Source organism: Copidosoma floridanum, unplaced genomic scaffold, assembly GCF_036245765.1.
Source record: "Copidosoma floridanum isolate Cflo_tuat_1 unplaced genomic scaffold, Cflo_Japanese_pri ptg000019l, whole genome shotgun sequence".
In the NCBI taxonomy this organism is placed as follows: Eukaryota; Metazoa; Arthropoda; class Insecta; order Hymenoptera; family Encyrtidae; genus Copidosoma; species Copidosoma floridanum.
In genome coordinates, this window is record NW_028321896.1 from 10,841,987 (window position 1) to 10,860,045 (window position 18,059).

Genomic DNA, 18,059 nt, shown 5'->3' on the forward strand with positions numbered 1-18,059 from the left:
AAAATACTTAAATTTTTTCAAGAATTGTAGCATGTATGATAGGATTGATTCATACGAAATTCTTGTTTACGTGATTCTTGTGACGAATAGACAGTTTTTTTAATGGTCGTTTTATCACCAGTTTGAATACTTATTCATATTTTCCTTTTCACAACAAAAAGTAATTTAAAGTTTTATTTACAAGTTTGTGTACTGGCAAAAGAGAGCAGAAAAAAATATGTAGGTAAAGTTAGAGTATGTGCATACATGTAACTAAGCAAATATGTGCTTTGTGAATGAGAGGTTTTTTTTGTAACGTGTCATTTTTTTTTATTGTGCAACATCTCAACGACAACTAGTCATCTTTGCCTTTATCGCATTTATTGAATAGTTGGCTACATATGTTTAACTAATGCGTAAAACAGTGTATACTCCTGTAGGTATAACTATATTCTTTTGTTTCTAATGAAAAAGTTAAAATATCTTTTTAAAGTTTAGTTTATACGTGGTATATTCTGTCGATGTCTCGAAAATACATCTAAAACCTTTTGTAGAACAAATCCATGCGATACTTGTTGTAATTTGGATTTTTCAAAACAACATTCTTCCAATACCATAACTCACCAGCTAGAGCAATCATACTCAAGAAATAACCCAAGATCAGAGCAACTACAGCTCCTAGAAGTTTATCCAAGTCCACCAGTGCTTTCTGTGCAGTGCCTTCTTGTCGTAGTTCTAATACTTTTGACTGCTGATTTATGTCGCTTAACCACTTTTCCACAAAACCTGCTTCTATTATACGTTTTATCTAAAAAAACAAAAGGATTAAATGATTTTATATATGCAATTATTATACCAGAGAAGTTACACCAGTTGACACTAACTAATTTATCAACATGACTCTTGAGAGGTGAATGTTTATCCATTCCCAGAGAAATAGGTATGTTTACCACACACTCATCCATAACGTGCAGATTGTGATCTGAAATCTTATGCTTGTTGACATGGGTACCATTTTTCTGCATTTCTGCCTCTAAAATCTGTCTTTTAACTCTTTCACGTTGCAGTACATGGTAATTCTCGTAATAACATAGACTTCCATTGGAAACTGCAGCTATTGCATCGCGTTCATCTGTCACAATAACGTATCTATTGCCTAATCTTTGTAAATTAAAGTCCGAAGAGTTGAGAAAAAAATCTTTTGTTTCATAGTTCCAACTGCCAATGGATACTGAACTTTTAACCAGCTGTGACAAAGTGTCAATGGTAACTCTGGAAATTAAAGACGAAATTGTGTTCTTTGTATTTTGGGTAGTGAAAATTAAAAACAAATGTACCTCTGTACTGAATTAGCAAGAGAAGCAGTCATGCTGGCTCTGTAAGTGACGGCAATCAAAATACTAAATATCCACCACCAACCGATGAATACTCTCAATGACCAAGCGTTGGGTAGTGTCGGCAAGGATACTTGAAGTAGCATACTGTACGTGTATAAAATGCTATTTTGAAATTCAGCAAACAAATGTATGCCTTTCCACTCCTCCACCCTTTTCGGCTGATTTTTAAGGATCTTAAAATTTTTGCAATCAATCACCATTTTCGGGACACGAGCATTTTCACTTGGCATTTCTTTAACTCGTGATACTTTGTGCTTGTAAAAAATGGCAATGACGAAAAACACCACTCCAGCAAACAACAGCGTCAAAATGACCGCAATCCACGTATACAGCCTAAAAATATAAAACCGAAAGTACATTGTAGTAAGTAAGTTGGTACAGTCGTCATGTCCACCTGAAAGGCAGCACGAGCAATTTCCAGGAATTTTCCGAGAGCGATTCGAGGGTCAAAAATGTCAGACACTCGGTATTGTACGGCCACGACAAGTCCAAAATTTGCAAGTGCTCCCGCGTATAGTAAAAATCTCCGAGATAAAAAACTGCGTTGCCTTTCTTGGCCTCGCCGAGGAGTCCCGTCAACGAATCGTTCTTCATGTTACCCCACCTCTCGGTTTTCACGTTTTCGGGCTGATAAAAAACCGGCTTGAAATTCAACGCTTTAGCTATGATCAGCAGCATCTGTAGGCTCACAATGTCATCATCACCATAAATAAGCTTGGTACTTATTTTACACTTGACAAATCAATCATTGTTGATTTCACACCCCCTACCTCGAACTCGATGCCCAACGGCTTGGAATTCAAGCTGACGTTCTTTTGGTCTTCAAAGTAAACCTCCGCGTCCTCCGTAACTGCGGGGATGTGCTCGAAAACCGCTACCCTGTGCCCAACCAACAAATTACATTGGCATGAAATACTTATATTGTATGTATATCGTTTGACAAACCGTAGCTTTTGCTTCCTGAGATCGTTCGTCTTTGGTGTAAAATGATGGGTCCCATAGCGAAACCTGTTCTGGTACCAGCTGTCGATGTACTTGGTGACCACGAGGCCTTTGGTGCGCGCCGGGTAGGGTATCGTGTTGAGATCGTACCACTCGTGTTTTATCAACTGCCCGTCGGCTCGGCGCTTGTACTCCGCGTAGTGGCGCAGGAAAATCACGTTGACGACGCGGTTCCACAGGTAGTGCATCTCCGGGTGGAAGATCCGAAAGTCGTACACGAGCAGGAACTTTGCTTGGGCGTTGATCAGCCTATCTCTATAGGGAATCGTTTCGCATCTCATCATCGAGAATTCATTTATTGTCTCGCACAACAACAACAACAACAGCCCACTTACTCCTCCGTGTACTGTAACAAATTCGCGACTTGCAGTCCATTGGTCATTAAAATGATGTAAATGTTGCAGCCCACGTGCTTGCTCTCTCTCAATATGTTGACCAAGCGTCTTCTGGGAGGATAAAACTCTTCGTTCTCTCTTATCAAGACCTTGCAACGTGACGCGGGGACGAACATGTACGCTCATCATGGACAATTTAAAAAAAAAAAAAAAAAAAAATGAAGATTACTCGGATTAAATATACCTACCCTGTACATCGGCAAATAATTGTTGGGCTGCAATTGGTGCAAGTCGACTTTTCTGCGGTAGTAGGAGTCGAGCAGCGACACGATGCACCGGCTCTTTTCAGCAGCTTCCTCGATCAACAATTGAACTAATGTTTTCAGTTGATCGTTTGTTTGGGCATAGAATGATCTATAATATAAACCAATATATAAAAAAAAACCAAAAAAAATATATATGTATATACATTCCATGGGATGAATTGAGTTTTTCAACGACCTTTTGTTGTCGGCAAACGCGTGGCAAATCAGTTGTACGAGTGTCATTTGGAGTAAGTTCATTTTGAGGGGTATACTTTGTTACTGCAACGAGCCAATACTTAAATGCAACTGCGTGTATGGTCGGAAAGGCTGAATTTCAAGTTTCCAGGTCAAACGTCCATCATTTGGGCCGGCCTGCATTTTTCATGCGATTCATTTGCGTTCGAATTGCTTGGGTGCATTTAATTTATTTCATCGGTGTAGTTGACTTTGTTTCGTGAATATAATCTTAAGTTGAAACGAGGAATTTCGTTGATTGTGCCCATAGCAAATGAAAATAATAATATTGTATTTCCGTAATATTTGTTTGTTTTTTCAGTGTATCGATAAGACATGAGGAAGATCAATCAAACGTTATCATTTTTATCGATACTAAATCGGCATTTGTGAGTAAAGAAAACCACTGATGCCGATCAGTTGGCACGAAGCTTCCTGTGTATCTGTTCTACTGTTTTTTGTTTCGTACAGTAATTGACGTTTACTTCATAATTTTGTAGTTACTTTAATATAAACGCGGACATTTTTTCCAACGTATATAAAAGAAAAAGTTTCTTAGGTATAACTGGTTTTACAAAACAATCTTTGGTTTCGTCAAAACAAAATCACTGTGAATCTAAATAAGTATACGTTTAAGTACACGTTTGAGCGCGTAGTTGAAATTTCTGTTTTTTATCAAATGCATTACAGTAGTGTCGATAAACATTTTAAAAAAAACAGATCATTGCATCGTAAATTATTTCATCTCACCCATTGAACTATACAAGTTTTTTTTTTCTTTAACGATTGACCCAAAAAGGCGGTAAGATAAGAGAGTGGATTATTTCTGTTACACACTTGTAAACGTATGTGAAACATGTGGCAGCCAAGTTTTTTTCATTATATAATTTTCCTACTTGGTTTTTTCTGTACAAACGTGTTCAGTTCAATAGAACTGGAGAAGTACTTGGTAAAATATGGATTAGGTTGTTCTTCGAATTCGTATCGACACTACGTTAATGAATTTTGTAAAAACTGAAATTTAAACTACACTAAAACTTGATATTTTGAACATCGGAAATTCTTAACGACAATTTTAATAAGGTTCCAAACTTTCATTATTTCCAAGCCGCTATCAGGATGGAAAAATAAAAATTTTAAGCCCTGGAACATTGAAATCGGTCGACGGATTCCTGAGGTACGTGTCGTCTGATTACTGCACTCTTTTACACGCACAAATGGCCATTGTTTAATAATGATATATTTTCATCTTTGACCCAACAAAAACTGTTTCTCATATATTTTTTAAGTAAAAATTAAATTTTCTACCGATAAAAAAAAAAAAAAACTTGTTCTACGAGTAAGTAAAATGATCGGTGCACTTTTAATATCGTTTTCGCAACAGTATTCGGAAAATGAGTATTTCTCACACAGTAGGTATAATAAATAAACAGTAACAATTTTCATTCGAATGAAAGGTTCCCCATTACGTGAAAACTTATTTTCAATACAACGGGAAACGCTTTTCCATACGGTATTGTGAAAAATACTTTACGGGCCATTTCCGCGCGCTTGAATGGTCATGCCTATAACTCACGCAGGTCATTCACCCAACCCTTGCGGGAACTCGACTTCCGCTCTTTTTTTTTTTTTTTTTTTTTTTTTTTGATAACAACCGATATAATTTTATGTAGAGCAAAAGTGGATATCTCAGTGCAAGTATCGCGAGGGAATTTATTGCGAAAATCAGTGGCTATACGTCTCAAAAGCAATCAATAAGATGACAGAAAAGTGCGAGCGAAGAAAATGAAAAAAAAAAAATTTCCGACAAAAACTGGATTTGCACTTGAACCGATCTTAAAAAAAAAAATAGAAGCTCGCGACACAAGAGCGAATACATTAAAAGTAGATGTATATACGTAATTTATATATGCGCGAAGAATTGAAAGATAGCGCGAGGGTATGGGTGTATAATACACACGTACACGCCAGCCGCCAGCCATGACGAAGCAAAGCACTCGTCGCTCCCCCCCCCCGATGATAAACCCGTTCTTTCGTTTGCGCGCACGCACGGACAGACACACCAGCGGGGGTATATAGTTTGTTTTTTTTACGCGAGAGTTGCAATCATTTAGTCGTAGCGAAGTTGCGGATCGACCAACTCGCAGATCCGAGTAGCGCCGAGGTTTATATCTACTCCACAATAATATTGCGCTGAAACAATTGTACATATATTACGTGCACAATCTTTATACTCTCGTAGGTAGTTACTTTGTTGTTTTGTGTATATGTGTATACCAACATTTCATCGGTATAGTTTGGGTGAAAAAACCGTGACGTTAAGCCATTCCTTGGTTTTTGCTTGAATTTTGTTGTAGGAAGTTCATGCGAACATTTGGCACGTTAACGTCAGCTATGAAGAACATAGTGCGAGATGTGGCAAGGGGTCCCTTGGATGCGTACCGTCGAAAAGCGAGTTTCGATTGGAAAACGCTAAAGTTACACTTGGAAGGCGAGGATTGCATCAAATACCAGGTAATTACTTTTAATTGGCAAACGCGCGCGAATGCTCGTGTACTCATTAAATTTAATTTGTTGCGTGACATTTCTTTTTTTTTTTTATTGCAAGAAATTTCGTACAAACGATAGTACAAAATAATCTTCACGCAGAGTTAACACATCCTTGCTAAATAAATAATCGAGGTAATCTTCGGGAGTGAGAGAGGAGAATGTACGCGACGATGTGTGTGGCTTATTGCATACGAACGATACGTGTATAGTGTCAAGGAAAAAGAAAAAAAGAAAAAAAAAAGAGTCGATCTCTCTGCAAATCTATGAAAAAAAATTCATTTGAAAGTCAATAAATCTACTCTTCGTGGTGCAATATACATATGTATACGTATACTGTCGCGGATTCCTTGCAATATATAGCCACGGTATAGGCCGTCGCGAGAGTTATCTGATAACTTTGTACATAATAAATGTGCATTATATTGAAATTTCTTCGATTTGGCATTGATGCGTCAATAAATACTGTATGCATAGGTAATTTAATTTTTTGGTGGGTTTTTTTTTTTTTTCCCCTCCCCACAGAACAAAATATGGAGCTTCATGGAAACGCATCCGGCATTCAAGTATCCCACTGTATCATTGTCCATGGACGAAACCCGGAGGAGATGCAACGCACAAATACACGCACTCATCGATAACGATATGCTTGTAAGTCCCTTTTACCCCACAACATCATACCGATTTTTCTCACAAAAGTGCATCTTTTTGTTGTTTTCTTTTGCTCCAGCCCGATCACTCCAAAGGAGGCTGGATAAATTATTTTTTTTACTACGACGCCTCGATACCCATCAAAGTAGGCGTCATGTACGGCATGGTGCCAAACGTATTGATGTCACTGGGCACTGATTACCACTGCGAATGTATCGGAGACATCGTTCAAAGAAAGGTACTCGTATCGTGTATATTTGCAATCACGTCGATTTTCATCCTTTGTAGTATTCATCACTTCTGATCGGCGTTGTAGATCGGCGGGTGTTTCGCGCTAACCGAAATAGGTCACGGCACAAACGTAAAGGGCATGCAAGCGCGGGCGACCTACGATCCAAAGACGGACAGCTTCATCCTGCACACTCCCAGTTTCGAGGCCGCCAAGTGCTGGGCTGGCAATCTAGGTGAGGACTCATTTTATCAAGATTTGCGTGAACGGTACAATTTACATGTACCTTTGGTTTTTATTACCATCAAGCCAAATGTGCGACACACGCGGTCGTTTACGCCCAGCTGATAACTCCGGACAACGTCAATCACGGCCTGCATCCGTTTTGGGTGAAGATTCGCGATCCCGACACCTTGTTGCCGCCGAAGAACGTGACTGTGGGTGATCTGGGTGAGAAAATCGCCCTCAACGGAGTCGACAATGGCTTCGTCATGTTCAATCATTACTCGATACCGCGGAATAGTCTGCTGAACAAGACTGCCGATGTGACGCCTGACGGAAAATACGTGGCCGCCATGAAGGATCAGAGCAAGCGTTTCGGTGAGAAGCGTGTCTGTGTGGATGAAGAAAAAAAAAAAAAAAATTAGGCTGTAAAATGTACAATTGTTAATTAAATATGACAATAGGTGCATCCCTGGGAGCCCTGTCTGGTGGTAGGATCACCATCACGTCGATATGTGCGATGAACGCGTGCTTAGCCGTGAGCATTGCAATTAGATATTGCGCCTCGAGAAAACAGTTTGGGCCGACTCCGGATGAAGAGTGGCCTGTTATAGAGTACCAAGTACAGGTATGGTTTGTTGTCAAATTAATAGTGTGCTGTACAACTCGTAATGATTGAGTTTTGAATTTTTAGCAAGGACGATTGATACCGCACTTGGCAGCTTCGTACGCCATGAAAATATTTTCTTCGGATTTCCTCGAGTTGATGACCGACTTTCAAGAGAGATTGATGAGCGGCGAGAAAAGCGACAGAATCAGCGCTATGGGCATGGAAATCCACGCGCTGTCCTCGGCAACGAAGCCTATGTGCGCTTGGACGGCCAGGGATGCCATTCAAGATTGTCGCGAGTCTTGCGGAGGTCATGGTTATTTGAAAGGTCATTGGCATGTAAAATAATTACGCTGCTTTCGAGGCTTTAGATGTATAGAAAAAAAAAAAAAAAAAAAAAAAAAAATTGTTTTAGCTTGAAATACTTTATGTAAATATTTATTGTCTGCTGCAGTGTCTCGATTGGGAATTATCAGACAAGAGCACGATGCTAACTGTACATACGAGGGCGAGAGCAACGTGCTCATACAACAGGCTAGCAACTGGCTTGTGAATCAATACGCCGGTTTTCTTCAGGGCAAGGGTATTAATTCACCACTAAATACGGCCAAATTCTTGGAGGATTCCAATAGGACATTAAAGTTGAAATTCAGCTCGAGTACGATAGACGATGCACTCAGGCCAGACAGTCAGTAGAAGTAAATTAAATGTAGGAGTTCTTAAAAACCCTTTTTTTTTATGTAGCAGCGTATGTCGTTGGTTTCAGATTTGCTTGTATGTTTGAAGTGGCTCGCATGCTATTACATGCAGAAAACCTACCAAGTCATTCAATCTCTGAAAAAAAGCGGCTGCAATGATTTCGAAACGAGAAACGACTCGCAGCTTTTTAATGCCCGAACTTTGACCTTGGTTTATGCAGAGGTAATATACTGAAACACTTTTAAAAAGTTACATTTTTTTCTTCCTTTCTGTAGTTTACACTAAATCGGACGAATCGGTTCTTTCTGTAGCACGCAGTAGTTCAACAGTTCATTGAAAACTGTAACACACCTGCACTCAATGATAGCGAGAGACAAATACTCATCAAACTGTGCTCTTTGTATGCTGCCTGGTGCATTGAAAAGAGGCTGGGTGATTTTTATGCAGGAGGTTTCGCAAGTCCTGATTCGAAAATGGATGATTTAATACGTCAAGGTATAATTCAACTTTGTAAAGTGTTGGTGAATGATGCTGTATCACTAGTCGATGTGATAGCGCCACCTGATTCTATCATCAACTCGCCCCTTGGAATGTCTGATGGAAATGTAAGATATTTTCAATCGAAAATTAAGTACAATCGAGTGTATGTCGGATTTTAATGGATGACTTTTGAAAATTCCAGATTTATAAACATTTGGAAGAAGCTATTTACAGGAATCCCGATTGTTTGGAGCGTCCAACATGGTGGAAAGAGATACTCAAGTCAAAAATGTGATGTGATATTTATGGGTTCATGGGATTTTAGAGTAGCACAATTTTATGGTATTTGTTATGTATTTTATAAAAAAGTTTTTTCTTAAATATTGATATATCGCTTATTATATTTTTGTATACATGTATAAACAATAAAATTTATAAATAACTATAAAAAAATGTGCTTGTGCATTTTATACATATTATCGACAGTTATGATATGTGCATTTGAACTTTTTGTTCTTATTTGATACAGCCATCGGTTGACTTTCAATTCCTCTTATCATAAAATCTTAGATCATTGCGTTATTAAGATTTCTTCACTTTGTCACAATTAAGTACTCGAATTTTCATAACTCTATGCGCTTTCGAGCTTTATTTTTTGAGAACATAACTAAATCAGCATCTTCGAACCATTGTTCATAGACCTCTTCTGGCTCGATCATCCAAAATTTGTGGAAAGAAATCGGTTCTTGAGAGGCAAGATAGGCTTCAGCGTAATCGCTCGGTCTCGCCTGTTGAAATTATACAATAAAATAAATAAAAAATACGTTTGAGTTATTTTTAGGCAAAAAAATATTTTTCAACAATTACTTGATGAAACAGAGGCGAGTTAGTGACTTTAACTCCCAAGTGGGCTAGGCAGACTCCAAATAGAAACATATCATCAGGCGTTGTTTCAACCGGGCAATTGCACACTCCTGGCTTGATAATTTTATGTACAAGAGCAGTAGAAAGAACAACTCCAGCACCACCAGTTAAGTAATCATAGCCGTGAATTTTGGTTGCTCTATATCCATAACGCTCACCTATTGCTACAGAGTTTTCTGGATTGTAACATGTTAATAGTTGAAATAGTCGGGAAACACTAAAAATATTTTTTTTATATTAGTTACACAAATCAAATTCAAAATAAACCATCAACAATTTCACATGTACCTCAATATGGTATCGTCATCGACAATTAGCAACCAATCTAATTTTCTTTCATCCAGAATAGGAGCTACATATTTTAAAATTGCAAAGGTCTTTGCACAATGACCCTGATCAGTCTTGGGAACTACGATTCCATCCCTTAAATTTTCATCTGAAGAATAATAAATTTTTCAAGTTTGCTACAATAATTGCAAAGATACAAATATTTACATCATACCTAATTGGTCAGTAAAAAATCCTGCATGTTCTGCATGCCTTATCCATAATTTGCGAATAATATCAAGCCTTTCTTTATGAAACTTGGTACAAGTCTTAACTGCCACATAAACGTTTTGTTTAGCTGATAGTTTATCCTGAAACCCAAACGTGAGAAATTATTGAAAAAAAAAAAAAAAAAAAAAAGGAACTGGTAATTTACAACGATAATTAGTGCTACGATGTTAAAAAAAAAAAAGAAAAATGCTCACACATGGATAAAAAGGCCTAGGATAGGTGGCACAATCTTCAGTAGCAACGATACAGAATGCTGGCAAATGCGTTAAACGAGCACTTTTGCTCTCATTAAAAACAAATTTAGAAAATTCGTATGAAACATCAACTGAGAAGTCTATACTGTTGACCGTACCATCACCAGCTTTCTTAACTAAACTGAAATATTTACAGATTTATGGAAAACTGTATAGTAAAAAATACAAAAGAGAATGTTGAATGAAAAATATTGACCTGTTAAACAAGTGTTTCGATATTGCAAAACCTGATTGTAGATTTGGGTATTTGAACTTTTTTGAATGTTCTGCAAAGTGATGTATTATCGTAGGTTCTTTGTCATACAAAGAATGTCCAACCCACAAATTCTAAGAAACAAGTAAACTTATGAGTAAAAAATAAACTTAGTTACAACAATAATGTCTTGCATCTTACCCTATAAATATCTACATCGTATTGGCCCAGTGCTTTCAGTAATTTACTTAATCTTACAACTGTATTTTCAGTGCAAAAAACATACCATTGTGCAGTAACATTGATGCTAGCTAAATATGGAATTAATGGTACAATGGTCCATGATCCAAAGACATCCAAGTCATGAGTTAAAATAATCTTATGTGGAACCTAAACAAAGAATTTTGTTTAAATAATATCTGATAAATGAATTAAATGTAGATAGTATTTACAAATTGTATCTGAAACGAGGTAAATTAGTTCATTTCAAAGCAAAACTTAAAATAGACAGCCAACATTTTTGAAAGAGTCAATTCAACTTTTTCAGCACTGAGACTGTTTAATTTGCTACGTGAATAAAACAATTTAAATCTATACGTACTTTATCTAAAACACTTGATTGTTTTATTAAATCAGTCTCTAATAATTGAGCTTGAGCCGCATTGTAGCTTTCTTCTTGACTTAAAATAATAAATACCAGATCAGAAGGTTCTGTAAGAATGAAAAAAATATTAATTATTTGTATTATTTTCATTTAAAGTTTTCTGGAAAGGTAAAAACTCACCCAACGCTATAATTGAAGAAATTGAAAAAAATATCAAAGTAACTAAGATCCTTAACTTGAGGAACATTTCTATTACTCCACTACCTGTCAACATAATAATTAAAATATTGAAATAATTTTAGCTGATTTTAACCACTTGAGGTAAAAACTTGAAATAGTTCTATTATTGATAAAAGTTTAGTCATTTTATCAATGTACTTACTTATCGCTAAAGAGAAAACTGTGTGAAAATTTCATCAATCACATTTTGTTGTTTTCATTTCTCATTCCAACGAAAATCGATTACTATCTCTCATTTTATCCATATATAGACAAGCACAGCAAAGATTTTAGATAAGCTATCTAAGCCATCTCAAACACATGCTCAAATTTGAAGTCGTCACGAAAAAATTGGTTAAAAAATATAACACAAACTTACTTAGACTTTTAACAACATTTTTAGCATCTCGTTTTTCAATAGACAATGTCAATTTTTGGGTCAAAGATAAATTGTACACTTGGCGCAAATACTTAGCACAGAGAATGTCAACTTTTCATTGGCAATCTGTAAGAGTGGTTGCGGATTTGGATCAGCGTCATCTAGCGTTGCGAATTTCTGAACCAAAAAGTGGCCCTAAACTTTTGAACCACAGCTTTAGCGCGTAGAGCCATTTAGTTAGTTATAAACCAGCCGCAACTCATGACAAAGCTATAAAATAAAAAAATAACGATACGTGTGTTTTTGGCGGCAAGTTAACAATATATCTTATGCTTGAAAATTTATCTTCAAAAGTACAAACACATAGGAGGTCGATTTTTTGGTAGAAAATAGATTGTTAACTTGCCGCCTAAAACACACGTATAGTTATTTTTTTATTTTATAGCTTCATCATAAGTTGCGGCTGGTTTATAATTGACTAAATGGCTCTAATCCTGAATGCTCTGATTGAGAATTTTAGGAGCCACTTTTGGCCAAAAAATAAAGACCGCTAGATGGCGCTGATCCAAATAACTATTACTACTTACAGTAGAGCCACTTTATTAATTATAAACCAGCCGCAACTAATCTTTCAGATAAAAAATAAAAAGTTAAAAAAATTTGTGCTATTTGCGGCTAGTTTACAGTTTATCTTTTATCCGAAAATCGACCTATAAAAGTATAGATATTCATATGAATAATTAATAAAGTCGACCATACGGCACTACTTACTTAGTAGTGATTACTATAATTTCTACACGTAACTTCACGTACATCTTACACCGTGCTCTCTTTACCAAAATGATAAAATCAGAGGCTGTATTCCGCAAATGCTGCCAGCATGTATAGTTTCGTGCAATCGTATATCGTACTCGTACTCGTACGTGTGTTTGTGCACTCGCATGTGTTTTTGTGCACTTATACTTGTTCTTGTGTGCTTATGCTTAACTGCTACTGCATGCTTATGCGTTTTTATGCAGATGTCGTGACTGGGCTGGGCTTCCGTATTCGTCGCCATCTCAGCGACGAGATCGAAATTGAGCAACAGAGTATAGTCCTTACTGTCCTTAGACAGCAGTTCAGAAGGCTGCCTCTAGTGGCCCAGCCTGTTGCGTGTGTGCGCATCATCCGCATACGCGCGTACTCTACTGCGCCATCCGCTGATTCTCCTCTACGTGAAAACCATCCGGACATATCTATCGCCCCCGGGAGCCCAGGTCCCGAGAGTTGCAGGTAACCTCACCTTTGTAGCGCCCTCAACTACACACGCATAACGTATACCCTGCAGAGATTAACTAGTGCGTAAAAAAGTCTACAAAACATACACCCAGTGGTGTGTCTGCGATCTCTGCATACTCTGCAGGAGGAGAGAAGAGCGGTGTGTCGCGGCTCTCGCGACGCGGCGCAGTTTAATCCTTCTCCGAGTTAAATTCATCGACGATCCGATTAAGGTTTCGTTGCTATTGTCCACCTGTCAATTGAAACATGGCTTACTGAAGAAAATGAAGTCTCTGCAGCAAAATTACGTTTCTCCGTTTGGAGGGGATAGCCTCATAAACGACAGCGCCTTCGTCGAGGAGCGCGGCCTCCTTGCCGCGGCTACCTCAGCAGCCGAATTTGACAACCAGCATAACCCAAGATCGTTATCAGCAGCTTTACTCGTCGTCTCTTCCTCATTGCTTAGTTATAATGGACAAGAAGTATCAGCAGCCTTTCAACTCAAAGGGCCAGGCTACTGACTCGAAGAAAAGTCAAGGTGAGTTGGATCACATACATACACATTTATACATATATCAAACTGATATGTTACATCTATAGTTGTGTGTTCATACATGTATAGATAGTTCAATTGTTGTTCGAATTGTTATTTACGCTGTCATCATCTCTCGCAATGTCGTATGACGTTGTTTTTGTTGTTTTTAACAAAGTCAACACAAATTAGATACTTACTTTTCGGTCCTTACATTTGGTACCTACCTTATCCGTACAGTTGCATATGTGCCAGAAAACTCGAGAGCTTTGACAATGTGTCGTAGAATTCTTTGCTACCCTTCATAACTCTGTCTACTCTCAAATATTAACACTTTTTTTAGATTTTTAATATCCTTAGTTTTTTTCACCCTAATCAGAAAATACCGGCTGTATCACCGTGACCTATGACCCGCAAGTGCGATTTTTTTATCTATCTTAGAAAGTGCGTGACGCAAGTTGTTTTGTTGTTTGCTTATACATTATGCATATGCTTTGAATAGAACAAAAGAAAAAATAAGATACTATTGAATACTTCGAATTAGTATAGTTTGTTCAGATGCATAGTGAATGTGTATCCAATCATGACGTCAGACGATTTGCAAGATGATTTGTGCAGAGGTGCTGGCTTGGTATATGTTTGTAATTTAATAGGTTAATAAGAAGGAAGTGAGGAAACAAATATTTTTATACCAGTAAAAGAAAAAATTGTTTTAAAAATATACACAAAATTCTACTGTACATGGTTTAATTATTTTTCAAAGTTTATTGGAAGAACTTGTCAGACCTGAAAATTATTTATAATTATTTCACAAATTCTTTTTACTTAAATCTTTGTCTGATGTTATATCAAAATTATATGGATGTACATGGAAAAAGCATTTTAATCTATCAATTTCTTAGCACATAGAAATATGAAACTGCTTTCATATCATATACATTAATACTTAATGCTTTGATGATTAGTGCATTTTAAAATAGTATATTCTTATATCACATTACATTACTATTAAATTCCGTTAATCGGACAATAAAAAAATAATGTAAGCCAACTTTTACGTTTTAGACCTTGGTGCAAAACAACTCCCAAAGTCATCTCGCAGGCGTGAATCACCTAGAGCAAGTAATTTTTCAAAAAATGATCAACCAAGGAAGTCCAATACACAGAAAACAAAAGTTTTTGATAAGAGACCAAAACCCAAAGGACAGTATTATGGCGGTCCAAAGGAGGAATCCAAGGTTAAAACATTTATAATTAGTACACAATATGGATGTCTTGAAACATTGTAAATTAAATTTTTCCACTATCTAAAACTTTCTAGTTTTAGGTAGCTGATACTGAAGCTGAGCTTGGCTCAGTTATGGTTCAAGGTAGTAAAAAGCAGAATAAAAATGGAAATCATCTGCTGAATTTTAAATTAGCTCCTCGTCACACCTTAGGAGGATCAAATGGCTACAATGGCCACTACTACAACCGCTGGCACTCATATGCTCAGCGCCACAAATATGATAAAGATCAATTTTTACAGGCAAAGTAGGTTTATATTTTTTATTTTTCTGTTATAACTCGGTGGTCATTATATGTAAATAACTGTAAAATGTTCAAAAGTACTTGTTTTTATTCAAATTTTTGTTGCTTAACAGCTGCCAATTTGTCGTAACTGCCAATGGAGACTATTCTCAATATTTAATCAACGAAGAAAATAATGTTGATAAACTGATTGATTGGGAATTAATTCAACAAATCGTAAGTCTGGATGAAATTTTACTCTATTATAATTTTCTAAGCATGTATAGTAACCTTAAAGGTTTTTTTTGTTATTTAGAGAATACAAAGTTCCGAGAACTTATCTTGCCCGATTTGCTTGTATCCTCCTGTTGCTGCAAAGATGACACGATGTGGTCATGTATACTGCTGGCCATGTATTCTTAAATATTTATCACTGTCTGAAGAACCTGGTCCTAAATGCCCTGTTTGTTACTACTCTGTTTATAAAGCTGGTTTAAAAAGGTATGATCCATATCAGGCTTATAAAAAAAGTGTACTTGATTCTTACTCAAAGTGCTATATTGAACATCTAGTGTAAAAATTATAATTAATGAAGATACTCTCAATATTGGAAATGAAATAACCCTTCGTTTAATGCGTCGTGAAAAAAAATCATTAATTTCAATGCCAGTTGGTGATACTGAGATTCCAGTACCAGCTCAGTTTTTATCAATTTCTGAAAAGTCTTGCAAAGAAGCTTATTCAAAATTACTTCTAGCTCAAGAAAAAGATGTAAGTTTTTGAACCTTTTTAAATATTTTTATTTTTTGTTGAACATTTACTATTTTACTCATTTCATTTAATTTAGATCGAAGATATTATAAATTTAGAACAAGAAGAATTAGAGAACGAATTGTCTATTGAAAAAAATTTGTATCCTGACTCGCATACTATACCTTTTATTGAACAAGGTTTGAATGAATTAAAAGATCGTAAAGAACTCATAAAGGTATGTAATGGTATTTTAAAATTTATTCTTTTTTTTGTTTAATTATAATCAGATACTATTTATTGCATATGCCTTACATTCAGACTATTTATCGAAATGAGAATAAGTTTCGTAAACTTGCAATCAATGAACTTGCAAGCGATTGTGAAAATCAAGAAAATTTATGCAAGAACGCCGAAAGTGAATTTAAAGTCGGAGAAAAGGATTTTTATAACGAACATGCCTCTTCTTCTGATCGCGAAATAGCAGAACCTCCTAAATATCATTACTTTTACCAAGGTAATATTTATAGCACTGCCAAACAATTCATCCCCTTTTTATTAGTTAATATAAATTAAAATCTCTTTTTATTTACTTTTTGTAGCTGAGACTGGCCAAAATGTCTATCTTTTGGCTATGAATGTGAAGATGTTAGAGATGCAGTATGGTAGCTTGGAAAAAAGTCCTTTAAAAATATCCGGCACTCTCCTGCATAGAGAAGTGGGTAGCATCGATGAAGAAAGAAGAGGTAAAATGCGCTATCTTGCTCATTTACCAGTTACGAGCCAGTTTGAGTTTGTAGAGATAGACTTGGGATCATTTGTTTCCGATGAAGTTTTAAGATCTTTCCAAAGTTAGTAATGATAAATTTTTTATTTAATTTCATAACGTGATCCACTTTTAACAGTTAACATTTTCAACACATTGTAATTAGGTCAAATAAATTCTCGTCAGTCCAAAAGAAAGAAGCAGGAACGGCAAGAGCGTAGACGCGAAAAAAAAATTACTGAAGAGGAGAATATAAAGATCATGGGCAAATATCCATCTGCCAATGTGCACATCGATTCGCGCAAACATTTTCCTCAATTTCAACCTGAGTCTGAACTAGACGAGTGAGTTTTATCCTTTTCAATTATAACTCTAAATTGTTTCTTCTTTGAAAAAATTAACATTTTTCTCTGTTAGGTACACCCCATCGTCCCAAGCGGAATCAATTGTTTCAAGCCTTGCAGGCAGCCCATCAACAAACAATTCTTTTGATGAGCTCATGGCTGCAGCTGGAGGAGAAATTAACAGCTGGTCATCACTTAACAGTCGAAGCCAATCTTTTGCACAAATGCTACAAAACAGCGGACCACGAAAATCTTTTACTTGGTCGCCACTGAACACTTCTGCAAGAAAGTCGCAAGTTGGATCATTGTCAATTAACACTCAACCAGAAGTCAGCGCCGATCCTGATATGGAAGAGTATTTACCTCCGACTTTTAATCAAAGTTTGAGTGACGCTGTTGTACGAGCCCTTGAAAATAAAGATTTGATGAGCCAAGATGGTGCAGGGAATGATGGCACTCCAGGCAAAAAGAAAAAAAAGAAGTCAAAAGCAACCGTATTGTTCGCTACTAATATGGCTAGGGCATCTTAATTTTTATTAAAAATAATTTGGATATTCTATTCGCAATTTTTTATTTTTTAAAATTTTACTGATGCTTTATTCCGAAAGATTTTCTGAATTTATTGACTTGAATACGATTACTATGCAAGGTTATTATCATATTATTTGACTTTGTTTATGAAAAATTTAAGTAAAAGTGCATTGCCAAATGAAACTTTCGTTGTTATTTTAAACCTAATGCAATAATTATACCTGTATTATACTATTGGAGCACCAGCTTTATCTGGAACGCCACCAAGACAAGACAAGCATACCACCTCTACGCCAGCTGTGCTTTGATACATAAATGTAACGATGGGGTTGCACAGCTTTTAACTCTGAAGTTTTGGAATTTTGCCAAGTAGTCACATGCAGTGCAAAGATTGTCCCAAAAATGGGCACACTACTTACTCACAGCGAGTCTGCGGATATGTAAGTAGCTGGAAATCTTTATATCTTTGAGCCTGATGTGTATCAGAGCTCTCCTCACTGTAGCATAAGATTTTTTTCGTAATCCTATATTTTGTGAACATACTATCTT

The 18,059-nt window shown here is 36.5% G+C and overlaps 4 protein-coding genes across 9 annotated transcripts; 2 read left to right on the forward strand and 2 right to left on the reverse strand.

Moving 5' to 3' along the window:
- The first annotated feature begins 79 nt into the window (after nucleotides 1–79).
- LOC106644552 (Acyl-CoA oxidase 3) lies at nucleotides 80–9,188 on the forward strand. Of its 5 annotated transcripts, none has more exons than XM_023391512.2 (12): nucleotides 80–219; nucleotides 5,610–5,766; nucleotides 6,325–6,450; nucleotides 6,530–6,688; nucleotides 6,767–6,914; nucleotides 6,989–7,279; nucleotides 7,366–7,529; nucleotides 7,596–7,839; nucleotides 7,966–8,199; nucleotides 8,278–8,432; nucleotides 8,522–8,815; nucleotides 8,893–9,188. In XM_023391512.2, coding segments are annotated over exons 1-12 (2,067 nt in total). In that variant the 5' UTR covers nucleotides 80–217; the 3' UTR covers nucleotides 8,986–9,188. The 5 variants fall into 5 exon arrangements, with proteins under 5 accessions (XP_023247280.2, XP_014215609.2, XP_014215610.2 ...); XM_014360123.2 differs by lacking the exon at nucleotides 80–219 and adding an exon at nucleotides 294–419; XM_014360124.2 differs by lacking the exon at nucleotides 80–219 and adding an exon at nucleotides 294–415.
- Ir68a (Ionotropic receptor 68a) lies at nucleotides 366–2,803 on the reverse strand. Its single transcript, XM_089593603.1, has 7 exons — nucleotides 2,714–2,803; nucleotides 2,322–2,633; nucleotides 2,147–2,255; nucleotides 1,771–2,054; nucleotides 1,317–1,709; nucleotides 864–1,251; nucleotides 366–787 (listed from the first exon to the last, which is right to left on the reverse strand). The coding sequence occupies exons 1-7, from the start codon at nucleotides 2,758–2,760 to the stop codon at nucleotides 518–520; spliced, it is 1,803 nt and encodes a 600-aa protein (XP_089449729.1). The 5' UTR covers nucleotides 2,761–2,803; the 3' UTR covers nucleotides 366–517.
- Nucleotides 9,016–11,951, reverse strand: LOC106644553 (beta-1,3-glucosyltransferase). Its single transcript, XM_014360125.2, has 10 exons — nucleotides 11,606–11,951; nucleotides 11,404–11,487; nucleotides 11,221–11,330; nucleotides 10,821–11,009; nucleotides 10,623–10,753; nucleotides 10,367–10,547; nucleotides 10,117–10,252; nucleotides 9,903–10,050; nucleotides 9,558–9,831; nucleotides 9,016–9,478 (listed from the first exon to the last, which is right to left on the reverse strand). Exons 2-10 carry the CDS (start codon nucleotides 11,468–11,470, stop codon nucleotides 9,314–9,316), a joined length of 1,401 nt encoding a protein of 466 aa, XP_014215611.2. The 5' UTR covers nucleotides 11,471–11,487; nucleotides 11,606–11,951; the 3' UTR covers nucleotides 9,016–9,313.
- An 895-nt stretch (nucleotides 11,952–12,846) lies between these two features.
- Nucleotides 12,847–17,536, forward strand: LOC106644542 (E3 ubiquitin-protein ligase RNF10). 2 transcript variants are annotated; one of them, XM_014360100.2, is made up of 11 exons: nucleotides 12,847–13,616; nucleotides 14,676–14,848; nucleotides 14,938–15,143; nucleotides 15,254–15,356; nucleotides 15,436–15,620; nucleotides 15,692–15,890; nucleotides 15,967–16,107; nucleotides 16,191–16,386; nucleotides 16,472–16,720; nucleotides 16,802–16,979; nucleotides 17,053–17,536. In XM_014360100.2, exons 1-11 carry the CDS (start codon nucleotides 13,550–13,552, stop codon nucleotides 17,507–17,509), a joined length of 2,154 nt encoding a protein of 717 aa, XP_014215586.2. In that variant the 5' UTR covers nucleotides 12,847–13,549; the 3' UTR covers nucleotides 17,510–17,536. The 2 variants fall into 2 exon arrangements, with proteins under 2 accessions (XP_014215586.2, XP_014215587.2); XM_014360101.2 differs by lacking the exon at nucleotides 12,847–13,616 and having other exon boundaries at nucleotides 14,775–14,848; nucleotides 14,932–15,143.
- Nucleotides 17,537–18,059: the final 523 nt, after the last annotated feature.